The sequence below is a fragment of the Gekko japonicus genome, unplaced genomic scaffold (assembly GCF_001447785.1).
Source record: "Gekko japonicus isolate JY-2015 unplaced genomic scaffold, Gekko_japonicus_V1.1 scaffold2889, whole genome shotgun sequence".
Taxonomy (NCBI): Eukaryota; Metazoa; Chordata; class Lepidosauria; order Squamata; family Gekkonidae; genus Gekko; species Gekko japonicus.
This window is the reverse complement of record NW_015164282.1, coordinates 91,483-112,441: the sequence shown is the minus strand read 5'-3', so window position 1 is coordinate 112,441 and position 20,959 is coordinate 91,483. Positions and strand designations below refer to the sequence as shown.

At 48.1% G+C, this 20,959-nt stretch overlaps 1 protein-coding gene across 1 annotated transcript in view; it reads left to right on the top strand.

The window, feature by feature from the left end:
• The first annotated feature begins 7,818 nt into the window (after positions 1 to 7,818).
• Positions 7,819 to 20,959, top strand: part of LOC107108341 (UDP-glucuronosyltransferase 2A2-like) — a 34,597-nt gene continuing 21,456 nt past the window's right edge. The window contains exons 1-2 of the mRNA XM_015408767.1: positions 7,819 to 8,507; positions 17,782 to 17,930. Coding sequence (XP_015264253.1) covers positions 7,826 to 8,507; positions 17,782 to 17,930 — 831 coding nt within the window. The 5' untranslated portion in view covers positions 7,819 to 7,825. The remainder of the gene's footprint in view (positions 8,508 to 17,781; positions 17,931 to 20,959) is intronic.

Below are 20,959 nucleotides of genomic sequence, written 5' to 3'. Positions count from 1 at the left end.
CTGGATCAAAATGAGGCCTCCCTGCATCTTTAGTCAGTAACCTCAGCAGGTGTCCATAAGCAGCCTTCAATGGACTTCACATTAACTCTAAAGACACACAATAAAGCAAAACATTTGAGAATGCTGACATCAGGAACTTGACAGTCTGTTTCTGCCACCTGCAGGTGCACACAAAAATTAATACTAAATTGGTGGTTCAGTATCTATGGATGCAAAATGAGGTGGGACACATTCAAGCATCGGTTTCCATGTACTCAGATCAGTTTCCATGTACCTATAGGTTAAACAAAAAAAGGTGCCAACAAACATCCCTGACATACCCCCTTTTTCAAATTAAATGGGCTTAAGTTCCCCTCATACCCACATTGTACTTGGGCAGTTAAACCCGAATATAATCGCTGAATAAGTCCTAGAAGTCTTTTATCTATATTAGTTTGATTGAGTTTGGTCCACAATCTGGGATGATTTATAGAGTCAAAGGCCCCCTTAAGGCCAATAAAAGCTGCATATAATCGGCCTCTATTTAAAGACGAATATTTCTCAGCCAAGTGGTAAAGAACCAGGCAATAGTCATATGTTGAAGAGCCCCGCCTAAATCCTATTGGTTTGTGCCCCAGTAAGGTTTCTGTTTCCATCCGCTCCAAGAGCTTTCCTGAAATGGAGACTACTGCTAGCCAATGGGAAAGCTACTTCAGAGCATCTGACTTTGAAGCATGCTCTAGTACAGCACTAGGGGTGACCATTCGGCTATAGCCAAATTGAAAAGATATCCGAAAAATACCTTGGCAGTAATTTTCGAGTATCACATATCTCTGATCTGTATTCGGCTACCGATATAGATGAACCCAAAAAAGCTGATATTATCCGTCTTTTTTTCAGGTTCTTTTTGCTATACAGAAAAAAAAGTCTCAATTAAACCTAACAGTCTGAGCTGCCAGTCAGCTGTTAGGTTTAAATGCCTTCCTTTCCCTTCCCGAGATTGGGGAAGGAAAGAAAGCCCACGGCTGTGGGGCACCTGGAGAAGATCAGGAGGGGAACCCAGGCATGTGTGCATGCCTACCCTCTGCTTCCCCAGCCTGCCCACTGTGGCGGGCAGGCTGGGGAAGGGCAGGGCAGGTATGCACACATGCCCCCTTCCTTCCCTGAGTGTCTCCACTTTTGCAGAGAAACTCAGGGAAGTGGGGGGGCATGTTTAAATGGCATTTTTTCCCTTCTTCAGTTTGCAGAGGGAAAGAAAGGCATTTTAAATGTGCCTGGGTTCCCTGCCTGCCCTTCTCCAGCTAGGACCTGAGGCTTGTCAATATCACTCTTAGCTGATTCAGGGGGAGTGAAATTGAAATGGAAATCTGTAGAGGCTACCAGTGGGAAAGAAGGCATTCTTTCCCTCTGGTGGTGGAAATCAGCCCTGAATATATTTGGCAATACCGAATATTTCCTCAATCTGAATACCTTACCGGTTTTGGACTGAGGAAATTAGGCATTTACCGATATTTTTCAGGTCTGATTTAACCGAAGCTGAAAAATACCGGCTTTTTTTTTTGCACACCCCTATACAGCACTTCTTTCTACATTAAGACAGGCTACTTGCTATATATTGCTCTATTCTCTGCCGAGGCAGTACACTTCTTGCCTGGAATTCTACGGAGTCTGCTATCCACATGCATTTGCTAATGGAGCACTATAGCTGTAACATAACTAAGCATATCTTGCATGCTACACTGCTAACTAAACTCTGGGCAGAAGCTAAGGCATGCAAAACTTGAGTTTCAGCCTTCAAGTTCAAGCAGGACCATGTGACTGATTGGCCTGGGCAGTTTTGGTCAGCCATGGGTGGTCCTTAGGGCCATCACATCTGATGACATGGACTTCAATCTTGCAGACCAGTCTGTCCTTGCTGGGCAAGGTCCAATCTACGAGTCCTATGGGCCATGAATTTCTGGGTGCTTTCTCAGCAGGACGACGTCTCCTTCCCACAGGTTAGGCTCGACCTTTTCCCACTTATGTTGGCCCTGTATAGTTGGAAGATACTCTTGCTTCCATCACTTCCAGAAGGTGTTCATGAGGAGTTGAACTTGTCTGCATTTGGTAATGAAGTTCTCTTGGGGTGCTGGCCAATTGCTTGTCTTTTGCATCAGCAAAGTTGCTGGTGTCAGGGTGGTCGGGTTCTCAGGATCTGAAGACACTGGGACCATAGGCCTGGCATTGATGATAGTAGATACTTCTGCTAGGAGAGTAGGCAATGACTCGTGTGCAAGGGAAGGTGTTCCCACCAGCTTGGAGTCTAGAACTCTGTGTGCAATGCCTCTCATGTATTCCCACACTCCTCCCATGTGTGACACGTGGGGAGGATTGAATACCCACATGCAGGTTCTGGGCACTTAGATAATTGCTGAGTGTGGGATTGAGGTCAGTGCTTCTGTTTATTCCCAGTTCTCTGCAGGCTCCTACAAAGTTCATGCCACAGTCCGACCTGAGTAGCTTGATAGGACCACGTATGGCAAGGAATCTTCTAAGGGCGTTTATGAAGCTGGAGGTATCCATGGACTTGATTACCTCGATGTAAATAGCTCGGATACTCAGACATGTGAAGAGCATGGCCCAACGCTTGCTGTTGGCCTGCCCGCCCCTAGTTTTGCATGTCACCATGATTCAGGGTCCAAACAGGTCGAGGCCTACATTAGAAAAGTGAGGCTCTGTACTAAATCAATCTGGTGGTAGATCCACCACCTTCTGTTGCTGATAGTGCCCCCTTGAGCTTGTGACACTGTATACAACTCTGGATTACCGCAGCAATGCAGCTCTTTGATCTGACAATCCACAGGCCTGCTGCCCTAATGGCTTCTTCTGTGAGATGCTATCCTTGTTGACGAAGCTGTTCATGATAGTGTTGCACCAGCAGTGAAGATTGGATTCTTCACTGCTGGGACCACATCTACCTTATTCGAGCATCTCCCTACCTGGAGTAACCTGTCATCATTGAGGCAGGGGCTAAACTTGAGGAGGGGGCTGGTTTTTGGTATTGCTTTCTCACTTCTGAGACACCCGAACTCCTGTAAATAAGACTCATGTTGCATGCTGTGTAGGCTTAGCTTCTCTGCCCAATGTTGCTTATCTAGTCAGGTCAGCCCAGTATTCTGGTGATACACATAGTGGATGATACATGCTACTCCTAGAACAAGTGGGGTCCAATGAGAGAAGCATTTGAAGCACCGTACCTCCAGCAGGTGGCATCTTTTCTCGATCTTTGTTGTCATGCAAACGACTTGAGGTTGTACCTCGATGTCCCCATCTGGGTCTAAGAGCTCGTGGTGTTCCTCCTCATGTTGCAAAGTTCTGTCTGGATGTAGGAGCAGTTTGGGACCTTTCAGCCAGGTTGACTTGGCTAGTTGAGATGCTGGAATAGAACATGTTGTGTGATCCTTCAGATTCTGGTCCATGGGAATGTATCTCCACTGCTCAGAACATGAAGACCATCTGATGTGTTCCACTCTGTTGTTCACTTTGCTGTTCATATAGAAGGTTGTGGCCTTGAGCTCGACATCCATTTCCCTCTGTATCTGCCAGCTCCATGACTAACACAGCACTGCACAGTTCCAGCCTTGGGACGGTGTATCCTTGTTGCAGTGCTAACAGCTTTTCCCATAATGAAGCCTACATGGATGCAACTCTCACCGCCAGTGACCTTGAGGTATGCTACTGCAGCTATTACCTTGGCTGATGCATCCGAGAAGATGTGAAGCTCTCTGTGGAGGCAGTGGTGGATGAGATTGGGATGTAGGTGCATGATATGTGTATGCTTTGCAAACTGCTAAGGGAGTTTTTCCATGCTTCCCAGTCTAGGGGAAGAGGTTTGTGTCAGGCCTCACAGCAAGAACGGAGCCTGGTTTACGATCTGGAAGAGAGAGAATCTTATTAAGAATGAGTATCAAAGAACGTCAAGCTGCAAACCCTTAGCAGTGTGGCCTTGGCGGCCGTTAATTAATTAGCAACATTCCCAAGTGATCACACCTGCATTGGGAGGGCATTGGGCTATCTGATGAATTTTAAGTTTCGATTCCCCAGTGCTCACAAACAAGTATTATGGGATGTTTTGGTTACCCTAGTTACCAGCAACTGTGACATCACTGTTGCCGGGTCATGAGTGGCTAACAGGCCTGAGCCCCTCGTGACCCCCCTTTTCTATAAGAACCTGTGTTCTTAGTAACTGGTGTGGATTCTTTGGGTATTTTGGCCATGCTTGGTCAATACTCGAAGCAACCCTCCAATATGCCTTGAATACTTGGATTATCCTCCTAAGGGAAGATGTTGTTTGGACTTATACCTCATGCTTTTGGACTTTGATGCAATTTGAATCTAATACGGGTAAACCTCTTGTACATGCTTGTAAGTAATTAGCTATGCTGGATATGCGTAGAGTTTGTTATTTTGTTTCCTCACTACCTAAGTCTCGTGTTTTATAACTTTGCACAATTTATTTAAATAAAGAAACTATATTTTTATTTTGTCTGGGTTACTGAGCCTCACGAGTTTCAAAGCCTTAATCCTGTGTCTTAAACTACTGGGTCTCTTACTACCAATTGTGTTTCTTAGTCAAGCCTTGTGGTGGAAGCTGCAGAGCTTGGTTCTTTGACTTGTGTTCCTGTGTTGAGCCTGGAGATTTCTAGTTACTTTGCTCCAGGCGGATTGGGAACTAAAAAGTAACTTGGTGGCAGATACCTCTTGGTCTTGTGCTGTGTGTCCCTTGTTTTAACAGCCTTGGGTTCTGGAGAGGACCCCTGGTTGCTACAATGAATGCTTGTACAGGATCACTGTTAGGAATAACGGGGTACTGTGCGCATGGGAGGTTATAGTACATTCAAATCAGCGTTACCCTATTAGCGTGGTTCTCGTGCGTGCTTGGAGTAGTTCCCGCGCGCGCCAAAGGCTTGGGAACTAACCGCTGTCTAGTGCAAAACAGGTCCACGCTTCTCAAGGCCCATCTCCACTACAAAGACAAAGCAATTACCTCTGCTCTCCTCCTGTGGCCTTGAAAGATACATAACACGGCAAAGCAGCAATTAGGCATAGGGAAAGGAATGCATAGAATAGGAAAACACAATACAGAATACAGAAATCATTTGGCAGCTTGCTGACAGTTTGTCCCAGTTTTTGTTTCCCTGGGAGAGTGTACATAGTAGGTGCTTCTCTTGCAGCACTGGAGCTGCAAACCCCAAAGGATCACACAGGCTGGTTACCGTAGACAAAACACCTCGTCTGGTAAACTGCTTCTCTTGAGCTGGCCCTCAGAAGGTGAGGGTGTCCCTCTTTAGGTCCCAACTTAAACTGAGGCTGCATTGGACGAGGAGAGTGTCAGTATCCAGCATAGGTTGTAGGTTGATGGCATCGTCAGTCTGTCTCATGACTACATCATGCAGGTATTGCTATTTCAAAAATGTCTGTTGTAGCTTCCTCAGATGAGAATCCTGTTGGGAGATCCACACATGCGTCGAACTGGATAGACGCCCACTCGCATCGCTCCTGGAGTTTGTTAATTAAAAGCCTAAAAAAAGACGAACTGAAAGTAAACAGATAACGAAAATACCCTCCCAGAGGCTAATTAGGCTGGAGGAGTTGTCTCTAATCTTGGGTGAGCAAGACAGCTGCAGGGTTTGAAAGTTTCTACTTAGCTGCAAAAAAAATATGGTGAAGTCAATGAAAGAGCTCAGAGAGATGATACAGCGCTCAGAGGCTAATGTAAGAGTGAAAGATTAGAGGGGATAAGCGGGGAGAGAACAGAAATTGATGAAATATTAAGCAGAAGAAAAGTAAAAGAAAAAGGGATAGTGGGGGCGCTATATAAACTGATGGTAAGAGATAAGGAGAGGATGATAAGGATTATACAGAATAAATGGGAGGGAGAAGGGTTAATGCATCAGGAAGTGAATCAAGAAATAATGAACGGTATAAATAAAATAGATAGAGATAAAGAATTGGTGAGGAAATTTATGTGGAAATGGTATAGAACTCCGGCTCAGATAGCGTATATAGAGCACATCGGTTATTTACACCAAGGAGAGGGGCTGGAGCTCCCAGGGATGTAATTGTGGCTTTTTCAAGAGAAAAGATAAGAGCTGAGATCTATAAATCTCTGCGACAGAAGACTGAACTTCAGTTCAAATAACAAAAGGTCATTGTAAGAGAAGACTTTTCACGGGAAACGCTACAAGCAAGAAAGGACATGCAGCAATTTGCGCAAGCTTTGTTTAATGACAAAATTCTCACCTGGGCATATCCAGCAACTTTGTTGGTGTTCAGGGAGGGCAGGAAATACTCGGCTAGAGATCCAGAAGAAGCAAGGAAGATGTTGACAGATTTGGGAGTCGATTTGCAAGATGAGAATGGACAAGAGCTTTCTAGTGTGGAAGAGGAAGAGGAAGTACAGAAAGATCAGGCAGAGTCACCAGCCCAAGAGAAGGAGAGTAAAAAAAGGAAGGGACTGGAGGGGGAGGCAATAAATAATAAGTAAAGTAAATATGGGGAAATATAAAACAGGCTGGGGGTAAAATGATTGTATAATGATTTAATGTAAGATTATGTATATAAGCTTCAATAATAAATAAATAATTTTTTTTTAAAAAAAGATGAGAATCCTGTTAGGGGAACTGGAACAGATGTGGCTGTAGCATCAAGTTTGACAATGGATTGTTGGGTGTGCTTAGGGGTGGTAGCTGGGGGCATGTGTAGATATGCTTGGGAGTCAGTGGGTGTCTGGTATAGGTAAAGGTAAAGGTTCCCTTGCTCGAAAGCCAGTCGAATCCGACTCTAGGGTTGCGGTGCTCATCTCCGTTTCAAAGCCGAAGAGCCAGCGCTGTCCGAAGACGTTTCCGTGGTCATGTGGCCAGCATGACTAAACACCAAGGCGCACGGAACGCTGTTACCTTCCCACCAAAGTGGTACCTATTTATCTACTTGCAATTTCTTGCTTTCACACTGCTAGGTTGGCAGGAGCTGGAACTAGAGACGGGAGCTCACTCCGTCATGCGGCACACTCGGGTCTCGAACGGCTGAACTACCGACCTTCCACAGCCAGCAGTTCAGCGTCTTAACCACTTGAGCCACTGCAGCTCCTGGTATAAAGTGGTGTTAATATTTGTAAAGTAGTGTCTATAAAATGGGAATGATTACTGAGGGTGGAGGGGGTGGGGAGGCCTGGTGAGAATTCTGCCATGAATTTTTCAGGTGTAAATTCTTAATGTGAGGGGAAAAGGGAAAAGTAAACATAGGTTAGGTTAGAATCCCATCATAAATAACACAGAACTAGCAGTTACCCATAATGGGAGATTCTCCTCGTGGCTGACATGTCTTTCAAGTGCTTCCTGTGCTTTAGGGAGCCAGGAACCATCCGCTGCATGGTGCAGTCTGACTTCCCTGAAAGTGGTTCTGTGGAGCAGTCAGCTGAGAACACCACTGGAGTCACCCAGACCTGTTCCATTGACTAAGGCATATAAGAAATGTAGTTTTGACTGAGGAAGTGTACTAACTTCCAGAGGATGGCGTAATCATCACACATCTTTCTATCTGGCCAGAATCATGCTGAGTCATCCACGTCAGGCTTTGGTGGTAGCACACGCTTATTTGTTTCCTTGATGGACTCTGCCCATGGAGTGGCAGGGTTTTATCAATGTGGAAAGTTGTGTAATGAAGGCGTGCCCTGCACTGAAGTTGCACAATGAAGGAATTGCCCTGCACAGAGCTGGGCCTGTCAGGGTTCAGTGTCCTGAACGGAGCCGAGGGAAGCTGGAGCATGTTGCCTGTGAAATGGGGCCTGGGACACTCCTTGGTCCTGATGGTCTGCTTGGGCGCAGCCTCCACTGGGAATGTACTCGTATGGCCGGCAGACCACAGCCACTGGATCAACCTGAAAGTGATCATGAAAGAGCTCACAGCCAGGGGCCACCACATAACTGTGCTGTGGCCTTCGTTCTTCCACAAAACCGACTCCAGCCGACTTCCCTCTTTCCACCTGGAAGAGGTCACGGTTCCATTCCCCACAGCAGAGATGGATGCTTTGCTGAGGGAGTTCTTATACTTGTCAATGTATGAGAAGCCTGAAATTTCTCTATGGGAGTTTTCCTTCAGGTTTTATCACTTGATTATGGACCTGTTCTCCAGGAACAAAATCCTCTGTGACATGGTCGTTTTGAATGAAGAGCGAATGAAGAAGCTGCAGCTGGCCGGCTTCGACCTTCTCATTGCAGACCCACTCATGCCTTGCGGCGAACTGGTGGCCGAGAAGCTTCAGATTCCATTCGTGTATTCCTTCCGATTTTCTGCAGGAAATACGCTGGAGCGTCTCTGTGGGGCCCTTCCAGCCCCTCCGTCGTATGTGCCAGCAAGCACCTCTGAGCTAACAGACAGGATGTCCTACACAGAGAGGATGAAAAACCTGCTCTTTTATAGCTTACATGACTTCATTTTCCATCAATTTATCTTGAGAGATTGGAACCAGTATTACAGTGATGTCTTAGGTAAGAACTTGCTCCTACTTCCAGTGACAGTGTTTTTGACTCCCACTTAGGGTTGCCAGGTCCCCCGGGGGGCGAAAGGCCCGTTCCCCGCAGGCCCGGATCGGGCCGCTGGGGGGAAGCCCACCCTCAAAGTGTGAGATGTGCTCGGTGTGAATACGTCACCTGGAGGTGATGTCATCGCATTGGGCACATTGCAGGGGGACGCTCTATCATTTGAGGGAAAACTCTATGGTTTCCCCTCAAATGATTGTGGCCCTGCCCCCAATGTGCCCGATACGATGACATCACTTCTGGGTGTGCGCATGAGAAGACTCCCAGGGAGGTGCAGGCTTCCCACCGCTAAAAGGTAAATACGACTTGGCAACCCTACTCCCACTTCGAAACAAGCTGGTTCATACATGCGCAGTTTGGTCAGACTTGATGTCTGTATCAACTGATTCTGTGTTTAAGGTGGTATGAAAGTTCTCTCTACAAGTTTGTGAAGGCTGCTTCACATGCGTAAGTCATTGCTTGGTGTTGTAGTCAAATATTGCATGCACGTGTGAAGCAATCTCAATGTAACGTAATATAATAACATGTGTTTTAACTATGTTTTCAGTGTCCCTATTTTGCAAGCTGTCTTGGGTACTGTGAAAATGTGGGTTATAAATATTTAAACAGATAAATTAAATTTGTACTGACAAGTCATCTCAAAACTTCCGTATTTGGCAGTTACTATTGGCAGAGTCATTAAGAAAGCAACGGTGCTGTTATGTACGCGGACCGCCACCAGGGGTCTGTGGCTAAGCTGGAGCTTGGTCCCCAAACACAAAGGGGACCTCGGATCCTAGTCCACCTAGAGTCCACCAATAGCACCCTTGATGGGAAATTCAAACCCTCCAATGGGGACAGAGGTGTGCCAGGTGGGAGTGTATATAGTTGGCCTTGCAGGGCCGTTTTCCCTTGTCTTGTTGTGAAGTACAATAAATGCAACTGAATGCATGTCGTAGTCCAAGTTCTCCATGCATCGAACCCAGTACTTTTCAGTGGTGACGAGGATGAGATCCCAATGTGCAGGCCAGGCTCACCTCCCAGCGCAGCACCAAGCTTCGTTCCAGATAATGCCACCACTCCCGCACCGCTCCCGAGCGGCACCGCATCACGCCCGGCATCACTGAACATCACTCCCCCACTCCGTGCTATAGTCATGGCCTTCACTCCAGGACACCTTGACGTTTTCGACCCCACTGGCGGGGAGAGCTCTGGGATTCATGGACGGACCAGCTAACATGCCACCTCGCCTTCCATGAGATACCCGATGCGGGCAAGAGAAGGCTCTACTCCTCAGCTCTTGTGGCGTGAACATCATCTGGCTCGCGAGGAGCCTCCTGGCCCTGAAGGCTATCCTCAAGTGTACATACGAGGAGATCATAGAAGCCCTGACCAGGTACCTAACCGCCAAGCCAATGATGCTGGCCAAGAGGATGGAATTCCAGGGGTGCCTCCAGAAGCCCAGCGAGATGGCCACCACATTCATGGCTGTGCTGCGCCAACACACTATGGAAAGCAACTTCTCCAAGGTGGAGGAGAACCTCTTGACCCAGTTCGCCTGGGGAATCAGCGACATGAAGCTCTGCCGAAAGATGATCGGCACATCCGACATCAAACTCGACGAGGCCCTCCAGCTTGCCATCGCCCACGAGGCCTCCCACCGCAACCGACCACCGGCAGTGTCCCATCTCATGCTCCCCGACTCAGCACCCGAGACCTCAGATGAGGACGACGTCTGTCTCGTCTGCGCACCCCACCGCCGGAAGCCGGTGGGATTCGACGGAGCCTTTGGACACCCTGGTAAGCCTGCCGGACGGTCCCCGTGTGGCAGCTGAGGAGAGGCACACGAGCGCAAGTCATGCCGGTTCCGTGATGCCAACTGCCACACATGTGGAAACCAAGGACACCTCGCCCGCATCTGCAGATCCAAGGGCAACTGGAACCACCCACCACAGCCGCAATCACCCCGCCAGGCCTCCGTGCACTACGAGGCCAACGAAGGTGCGGACGATCTATACCTCCTGACCAGTTACCCTTCACTACAGGTACTACGACTCCCCGACTTGCCCGCAACCCCGAAGGTCCAGGTCCAGGTCACGATGGAGGGGTCCCTCTTCCCAATGAAAGTGGACTCAGGGTCAGCGGCTTTCATCAAATCTGTGGAAACGCTGAACAGACTTTGCCCAAATGGCGGGCCCTACCTGTGGCCTTCGCCCTTGAGCCTGGTGGACTTCCAGAGGAACCTGGTTCCAATACGGGGTGTGGGAACTTTCCGGGTGAAGTACAGGGGTTTTCAGGGTTTCCTGGAGTTGATTGTAGTGGAGGAGAATTTGGTTAGCTTATTGGGGCGGGCGTGGTTTGCGCCATTGGGCATCACCGTGGGAGGAGTGAATAAATGTGCACCGAGGGATTTTGCTGAGGTTTGTGGGAAATTCCCTGTGGTTTTTGATGGGGCTCTGGGTTGTTACAAGGGACCCCCTGTTTCATTTCAACTCAACCCCCAAATTGCACCCATCCGCATGTGGTTCCACACCGCCCCACTCACTTTGCAGCCTAAAATCGATGCGGAGCTAGACTGTTTAGTGGCACAAGGGGTCCTTGAACTGGTCTCCCATGTGCCGTGGGAGACTCCCATTGTAACCCCCGTAAAGTCCAATGGCAACATTCGCATCTGCGCGGACTATAAATGTACATTTAACAAGGCCCTCCACGACCATGCATACCCTGTCCCGGTCGTGAGTCATGTATTGGCTTCCTTAGTGGGGACCAAGATTTTTGGCAAGTTGGATCTCATGCAGGCATACCAACAGCTGCCAGTAGATGAGGCCACGGCTCAGACTATTGTGATGCACCGGGCGGCTTTTAAGGTTAGGTGACTGCAGTTTGGCGTGAGTGTGGCCCCGGGGATATTTCAGCAACTAATGGGCTCTTTGTTGAAAGGGATCCCTGGGGTGACGCCGTTCTTTAACGACGTCCTCATCACCGCGGCCACCCCAGATGACTGCCTCCTGCCTCTGTGCCGCCCTGTCCCCATTGGAGGGTTTGAATTTCCCGCCAAGGTTGCTATTGGTGGACTCTAGGTGGACTAGGATCCTAGGTCCCCTTTGTGTTTGGGGACCAAGCTCCGGTTTAGCCACGGACCCCTGGTGGCAGTCCACGTACATAACACCCCTCCCCCCTTAGTTCCGATCCAACCTATGTTACATAGTCCTGCAGATAGGAGGGAGGCTCATTGGCCCAGATACCCTTCACTCACCATAGGTCCACCCCTAAACAGAGGGCATTGGAAGAGGAGCGGGGTCAGCCTGCCTCCAGGCAATCCTTTATTAGGTGAGCCCACAGAGGCCCAAAGAAGAAGGCCGGACTGCTTTTGTGGTGGCTCAGGGAGAGGTGGATGGCTTGGCAGGGGGGATAAAAGTAAGGCCAAGGCAGATTATGTTTTATTACTCCCCTAAAAATTCCTCATGCATTTTGGTGACAGGCTTCTTCAGGCAAATCTGTAATATAATATCATAATTATATAAGAGTGGCTATTTAGTTAACATAATATCAGCAAATAAATTTTTTTTTAAATTCAAATTACAATTTGTAAAACGTACTATCAACTAGATACAAAACCCTCTAACTATAAGCACTAGAACCTATTCTGTCCTTAGGATTGCATTTAAAAAAACAAAACCTGAGGGAGGTAGCAGAGATAAGACGGACAGGTTTTGCCTCTATAGGTTTTGGCTCAGTTTTAAAAGAATTTTCCCTCTGCCCAGGTGAATATCATAAAACCTGTTTGTCTGCCAGTGTTCCTTCAACCAGAGTACAAGATCAGCAGCAATTAGCAATGGAAGGACCATTCAGTATATATAATTGTTTAATTGACCCAACATCTTTTTACAAAAACTGACGCAGGGGTCATTTCATAGAAAAAGAGGTGCAGGAGCTCATTAGCACAACTCATTGGCACAACTTATTTTCATATGCCACACCCCCTGCCGTCACCAGAAGTGTGTCAGAAGGCACCCACCGCTCAGGCTCCACCCCAAAAATCTCCAGGTATTTCCCAACTCAGATTCAAACCTGGGTCTCCCAAATCCTCGTCTGGAACACTAACCACTACACAACACTTCACAGGGCGGCGGCTGTTGAGCAGCAGCAAGCGGCTGGGCCCGCATGACTTGTGCAAGTTGCATGGTGTCCAGTTGTCCAGTGGCTGCTGCTAGGCCTGACGTGCTCCCTCCCCCTACATTTTCCTGACAGAAACAAATGCTTGAAGGCTGGAAATACTGCTGTGGTTGACAAACAAGGGCCACCAAGAGAACTCCTTTCGAATCGCTACAGGTGCCGCTTCTGTTATGGGTGAGGGTTGACCCAATGCATTTTCAGCTGCCATCGATGATGGACGGCCGTTGGCTAGGTACTTCCCTACAGGTCCCTGCTGGTTCGAATCACCAGAATATTTTGATCTTGTCAGCCCAAAACATCTTCATGAGAAAACCTTCTTCGCTGAGGAAGATCCGGACCAGATCGGGGACTGTCTGCGCAGGGTCTCCATATAGGGTATAATGATCCTCCCCAGTTGCAGGGGGTGGGGGGTGGGGGTGGCAGCAAATGGCCTTCCCGTCAATGAAGGGAGCATGCCGCCACTGCAGCGCGACTCCAGAGAGGGGGTATTTAAACTTTAAACCCCCTCAGTCTTTGGAGTCACCCCACAGAGGTGGCATGCTCCTTCCAGACGTTTCTTCCTGGCAGCACTGGCCTCGCTGTCATGCAGAAGCTTCTGCTGGGTTCCCTTCCCCCCCCCTTTCCCTTTGACCCGCTTGGAGGGGAAAGGGGGGGAGGAGTTTACTTGTTACTCCCGGAATGCCATTCCTGTCCGTTCCTGCTTGAAATGACTCCTGAACTGATGCAATTCCAGAGTCAAATTTAACCCAGGAGGAGGAGGAGGAGAAGGAGATTGGATTTATACCCCGCCCATCACTCAGAGTCTCAGTGTGGTTTACAAATTCCTTTCCCTTCCTCTCCCCACAACAGACACCCTGTGAGGTGGATGGGGCTGAGAGAGTTCTGAGAAAACTGCTCTTGAGAGAACAGCTCTGACAGAACTATGGCTTGCCCAAGGTCATCCAGCAGCTGCAAGTGGAGGAGTGGGGAATCAAACCAGGTTCTCCCAGATTAGAGTCCACGCACTTAACCACTACACCAAACTGACTCCAGGGTCTGGAGTCTTATAACCCAGCAATAGTATCTCAGCTTGACAAGTTAATTTTTGCACAGCCCCTAAGTCAGAGGGACCAGAATTGTTTTTAATAACGTGTTTAGCCAATGAGGCACTTGTTCTTTTCAATTTTATATTACTGTTATGTTCTATGGTGCTTGTTCTTAAGTTCCTTATTGTTTTTCCATGAAGTTTATTACAGGGGTATTGTAAAATCGTTTAGTGTATATTTTTCATATCCAAAGGATTGATGAAATATTTCATATTACATGTTAACGTTTGCTTAGGAAAAAATTCCCTGGGGAAGATTGGTGGGGGTGGAAATATGGAGACCCCTTGTGGGGTTTTCAAGGCAAGAGAGGTTTAGAGGAGTTTTGCCACTGCCTGCCTCTGCATAGGAGCCCTTTATTTCCTTGAAGTTCTCCCGTCCAAATACTAGCCAGGGCCAACCCCCCCTTAGATCCTGAGCTCTGATGAACTTGGGCTACCAGGCTTAGTATCTGGTAAACGTAAAACTCTTTGATGGTAACACATTTATGAGTGTTATTGTGATCTAGATATTCCCTCAGATTCTTAATACTCCTAAAAGGAGCCATAACTTTCTCATCACATTTGTTTGTTTATAAATACCTAGTTTCTTTAAATGAAACTGTCCTCAGGGCCAGATGAACTGCATCCAAGGGTACTAAAAGAACTCGTGGATGTAATTTCTGAGCCTCTGCCCATTATTTTTGAGAATTTTTGGAGAACGGGTGAGGTCCCTGAAGATTGGAGGTGGGCAAATGTTGTCCCCATCCTCAAGAAGGGGAAAAAAGAGGATCCAGGTAACTACCGACCCATCAGCTTGATGTCTATACCTGGCAAAGTTTAAGAACAAATAGACAGTCAGTCTTTGAGCATTTAGAAAGGACGGCTGTAATTACTAAGAGCCAGCATGGGTTTCTCAAGAACAAGTCATGTCAGACTAACCTTATCTCTTTTTTTGAGAAAGTTACTACCTTGTTGGATCAGGGGAATGCTGTAGCTATAGTTTATTTGACAGTACAGTGCCTGCAAGTAACATCAATAGCGAACAGCCACAATGGCTGTTCGAATCCCCACCGCGGCCGGAGTGAGATCCCGGCCCCTAGTCCCAGCTCCCGCCAACCCAGCGGACCGAAAGCAGTTAACAGCTATGCGAGTAGGCTAATGGGTACCTACCCTTAGAAGGGTAGGGGGCCCCCGCCTCTGATGAGGAGCATGGAGATGGCGCAGACAACGGCGGAATCATCGTTGGCAATGGTGGCAACAGAGCATCTGGCGGCGGAGGTGAATAACGATGCAGTGGCTACAGCACGAATGGAGCGATCCCTGGCGGCGAACAGACCATCGTACAACCAGCGGCTGCGGAGGCGAGAGACTGAGGGGCGCCCGATGACGCGCGGCGCCGGACGAGGCAAAGCCTGAGCCTTGAACCAGGAAACAGGCGTGGAGTCGGGCGCCTGCGCAGTCCCGCCGGTCGGCAGTCGCTGGGAGGAGTGCCAGAAGAGATCGCCGGGAAGAAACTAACCGTGCCGGAGAAACAACGAGGCCCTCCAACTAGGGTGCTGGTAGGTTTCCCCACCCCTACCATGTGTGTGGCCCAAGTTAGGGAAGAAGGGTTATTAGAACCACTACAAATGTAAACCGCCCAGAGACTCCTAGGGGTTAGGGCGGTATAGCAAATGGAAAGTTAAATAAATTAAATAAATAAATAAATAAATATCTTGATTTCAGTATGGCTTTTGATAAGGTTCCATGTTAAGTATGCAACTCAACAACAAAGTAAGTAACAAAGTGAATCAGCTTTATTTGAGAACGAGAACTTTGAAAGATCACACAGCAACAGATGACACACCACAAAACAACAGTAGAGCATAGCTCCTTTTAAACTCTCCCAGGCTGAGGTAGCCACGCCCTTACACAGTTAACATCCAATCACAATACATGGATAACATCCAATCATTAGTCTTTCCTCCAGCACAGACTCTTAAATTTCATTGGTTACTGTACAAGCTTCAGCCAATGGTGTTGTTCCAGATTACAATCTGGCTGAGGTTTCAAGCTTTACATTACATGTCAATGGCAAGACACAACATTCCACATAATATTCTTGTTGACAAATTGGAAAAATGTGGTTTGGATCCTATGACTGTTAGGTGGATCCATAACCGGTTGACAAAGAGTGCTTGTGAATGGTTTCTCTTCTTCTTGGAGAGGAGTGACAAATGGACTGCCTCAAGGACCTTTTTTATTCAGCATCTTTATCAATGATTTGGATGAAGGGATACAGGGAATGCTTATTAAATTTGCAGATGATACTAAATTGGGAGGGGTAGCAAGTATGGCGGAAGAAAATCAGGATGCAGGATCATCTTGACAGGCTGCAAAACTGGGCTAAAACAAATAAAATGAATTTAAATGGGGATAAATGTAAAGTTCTTTATTTAGGTAGGGAAAATCAAATGCATAATTATAGGTTGGGGGAGACTTGTCCTTGCAGTAAGTAAAGGTAAAGGTAAAAGCTCCCTTGCTCGAAAGCCAGTCGAGTCCGACTCTAGGGTTACGGTGCTCATCTCCATTTCAAAGCCGAAGAACCAGCGCTGTCCGAAGACGTTTCCGTGGTCATGTGGCCGGCATGACTAAACACCAAGGTGCACGGAACGCTGTTACCTTCCCACCGAAGTGGTACCTATTTATCTACTTGCAATTTCTTGCTTTCAAACTGCTAGGTTGGCAGGAGCTGGAACTAGAGACGGGAGCTCATGCCGCCATGCGGCACACTCGGGTCTCGAACTGCTGAACTACCGACCTTCCACAGCCTGCAGTTCAGCGTCTTAACCACTTGAGCCACCGCAGCTCTTTTCAGTCGTATGTGCAAAAAGGATCTAGGGGTCTTAGTAGACCATACACTGAACATGAGTCAGCAGTGATGCCATTGCTAAAAAGGCAAGTGCGATTTTGGGCCATATCAACAGCCTTCTGCACACCAAGCAGAGGCTCTGCCGCTGAGCCATGACCTATCTCGATGGCAACGGTCTTCGTGAAGTGCGAAAATCCAACATAGGAGGGCATCTCTGAGCTAGAGGAGAGAAGGAAAAGGCTGTGGGCAGGGGGAGATCTGCTGGCAGGGTTGTCAACCTCTAGTTTGTGGCTGGAGGTCTCCTGGGATGACCACTGATCTCCAGACCACAAAGATCAGTTCACTTGGAGAAAATGGCTGCTTTGGAAGGTGGACTGTATGGCAATACATGCTGTTGAGGTAGGGTTGCCAAGTCCTACCTTGGCTCAGAGCAGGGGACTCCCGGGTCGATCCCGGAGCGTGCGCGTGTGTGCCGCATCCACATCACCAGGAAGTGACGCAACCGTGCCCCGCGTGCTTGCGTCACTTCCTGGTGACATGCACGTCGGGGTGGAGTTCCCCCCAGGGCCCGATCCGCCAGCGGCGGGGAACGGGCCTCTGGGGCAGGGGTTTCCCCACCCCCCGGGGGAGTTGGTAAGCCTATGTTGAGGCTCCTCCCTTTCCCCAACCCCACCCTCCTCAGACTCCACCCTCAAAATCTCCAGGTATTTCCCAACCTGGAAATGGCAATCCTGTGTACTGGGCTGGGCACTAAAATTCCAAGGTAGCTATTGAGGGAAATTTTTTCCCCAGTCAGAAAAAAAACATGATGTTTTTTAAAAAATATATCTCCCCCCCTCTCTACCATGTCACTATTTTTCTAACTGGAAAGCAATCCTGAGTCAGCTGCACTTGCAAAGGGAAAGAGAGGCCTATTAAAATAGGCGGGCGGGGGGGAACAGGTACCCCAGATTGACCCTCACTTTAGTCCCTGCAACAGAGGGATTTCTATGTGTGCGGCACGTGTTTGCCTTCATAAATTTGTTTCCACTTCACATTGTTAGGAAATGAAATCTGTGAACCATCCCTTGGTATTTCTGCAAACAAGGCTGCCAAATCCTTCCATCTGCAAAGCAAGACAAGCTAAGCGTAACCACCCTCCTTTTCATTTGTAGGGAGGCCCACGACACTGTGTGAAACAATGGGGAAAGCTGAGATGTGGCTGATCCGAACCTACTGGGACTTTGAATTCCCTCGGCCTTTCCTCCCCAACTTTGAATTTGTCGGTGGTCTGCACTGCCAGCCAGCCAAGCCTTTGCCTGAGGTAATGCTCCGTTTTGCCTTCCGTCTGGCCAAGATAACTGAATCTGTTTTTTGTTCACAGTGCCTTATGAAAAAGGTGGTTGTACCTGCTGTGGGTTAGGAATTTCCTGGGAATGGGAGAGGGGAGGGAATTCCACAGAGTCTGCTCCTCAGAACAGCCATTTTCTTCAGAGGAACTGATCTCTGTAGCAGTCTGGGAGATCTCCAGGCTGTACCTGGAGGCTGGCAACCTGAGTGTGGCTGTGACACAGGGGTAATAACTGAAGGCTTTGGAAAGTGGTTTTTATATGGAGTGTGCATTCTGTGTGCAATGTGCATCTGTTGTGAAAGGGAAGTCACAGCTAACAAGGACAAAAATCTAGGGCCCTGCGCTGCCTGAAATCGCCACTGCAGGTGCAAATTGACCAACAACTGCACCAGAGGCATGTTCACTGTGGAAAAAACACCCCCCGTGTAGAATCAGCCCGATTGCTAAAGCGCTTTAGTTTCAGACACCTCTTGGCTCTCTCTGGCCTTTTCTGCACCGACAGCTTGCTCCAAAGAATGTGAGGGTTGACTTCGCAGTCATGATGTACAGAAAATAATCCTGTCTGTGTGTGTTTCCCCAGCCCAATTTGAGAAAACACTCATTACAATCCTGTAGAGCAGAATCAGATCTTGTACTTTATTGATCAACAAAGGAGGAAGGTGCAGATTCAATAAGGTTTTGGGCCCCACAGCTCTCCCTAAGGTTACAATGGGAGACATAAAGTTTTATACCCCCTATGACAGTTAGAAATAAATCATAATTATTGGTTCCATCAAACTTTGTCATATATCCGTCACACCATTCTGATTGGGCCCAGGCCTGTAGGTTGGACTTTCTCAGGCAAACATACCTCCTTCAGTTGAACAATGGGCCTTCTTCTTCCCAGGCTATGAAGTGATAAAAAGTATCTAATGAAACAGATATGGGCACATCGTGGCGTATGTTCTCCATCTAACTCAAGCTACTTGACATCAGGTACATGCGCAGTTACAGCTGGCCATAACAAGCAAGGTCACAAGCTTCAGCATTTTATCTTCCCAGCATGCATCCAAACAACAGTCACAAATGAACCAAAGTTAATACTTGAAAACATTCATGATGTTAGAATTATAAATGGCACTTAACATAACACATAAATGGCTAAGTGCACCTATTAAGTTAAACCTGTCAGTCAGTGGCAGAGTACAAAGTGTTTCATAAACTGTGCGTTTAACAGTCACACGCATTCCCTCTGCACTGGGTCCCCCCCCCTCGGTTTATTTATTTGTGTATTCTGTGTGCATTCTGCATCTACAAGCAAAACTCGCATTTTTTTAGCAAACTGGCTGTTTTGAAGGCAAACATCTTTTAAAACGTTTAACTTTAAAAGACCCTCTGTGATTCTGCAAAAAGAAAGGGGAAGGAGGCCCACACAGGCAAGACTGACACACTTGGGAGCAGGGAATCCCCTAGTCCTTTATATTTACTGACTAGCAGTAAAGCCCGTTGTGGAAATAAATACAACGAGATCTAGAAAGAGGCTCTGGGGGAGTGCTCTGGCTTTGGGCAAACAGTGTCATTTTGCTGTGGTGACTTCAGCAGGGTATAATGACAGAGTCCACTGTTTTCTCCAGAGGAACTGATCTCTGCTCCCTGAAGAGTAGTTGTAATTTTGAGTGATCTGTAGCCCTCACCTGGAGATTGGGAACAATTGTTACCCAGGATGAAATGGCTGGTTTGGAGGGTGGAGTCTATGGAATTCTACCTGTCTGAGGTCCCACCCCTCCGCAAACCCCACCGTCTCCAGGCTCCACCTCTCAAATCCCCAGGAATTTGCCAGCCTGGAGTTGGCAACCCCATCTCCTTCCCAGGTAACCATCAACCTACCATTATCTGCCCCTTTGACTTCAGCTGACTTCCGCCCTCCCTTCTGCAGAGCAATTGTAATTTTGAGCGGTCTCCAGCCCTCACCTGGAGATTGGCAACAATGGTTCCCCATGAGGGACTGAGTGGTTTGGAGGGTGGGGTCTATGGCATTGTACCTGTCTGAGGTCCCACCCCTCCTCAAACCGCACCCTCTTCAGGCTCCATCCCTCAAATCTCCAGGAATTTCCCATCGGGAGTTGGCAACCCTATCAGGATTGGCCCCAATATGTTTTCTCCCAAAGGCAAAGTAGGTGACTGGACCAAACTTAGTTGCCTACCAACAGGCACTGAGGGGAAAGTAGGGTTGCCAGCTATAAGGAGGGAAATACCTGGAGTTTTGGGGGGTGGATTTTGTAGAGGGCAGCATTGGGGGGGGGCGCGGAAGGACTCAGCAGGTATAATGTCATAGGGTCTACCCTCCAAAGCATCCATTTTCTTCAGGGGAACTGATCTCTGTCATCTGGAGATCAATTGTAGCAGTGGGAGATCTCCAGGTCCCACCTGGAGATTGGCAACCCTAGGGGAAAGTCTGCTGCACAGCAGGGGGTTGAAGAGAATGGTTTGATGGGTGCTGGGCCAAGATTGGCAACAATAGTTCCCCAGGAGCAAATAGCTGGGTTGGAGGGTGGAGTCTATGGCACTGTAACCTGTCTGAGGTCCCCCTCTCCGGCCTCCACTCCTCAAATCTCCAGGAATTTCCATACCTAAAGCTGGCAACTTTATTTCCTCCCCTCTCAGTAGCCTCTTATTTTGCCTTAAATTGGTTTTGATGCCAGCAGAGTGAGAAAATGCCAGAGGCTCTGGGTGGGTGCCCCATCGTAAATGCACCAAACAATTCCTAAAGATTTGCCAAAACACTACTCTGTCGACAAATTGCAGCACTTTGAATTAGCACCAGAGCTTTAAGAGCTCTCCAGCTGTCACCTGGAGACTGGCAACAGCTTGTTTGGAGGGTGGGGAGTATGGCATTGTATCTGTCTGAGGTCCTCCTCTTTCTCTTCCTCCTCCTCCTCCTCAGACCCCACCCTCAGCAGGCTTCATTCCTAAACTATCCTGGAAGTTTCCAACCTGGAGTTGGCAACCCTATGCCCCCCCCC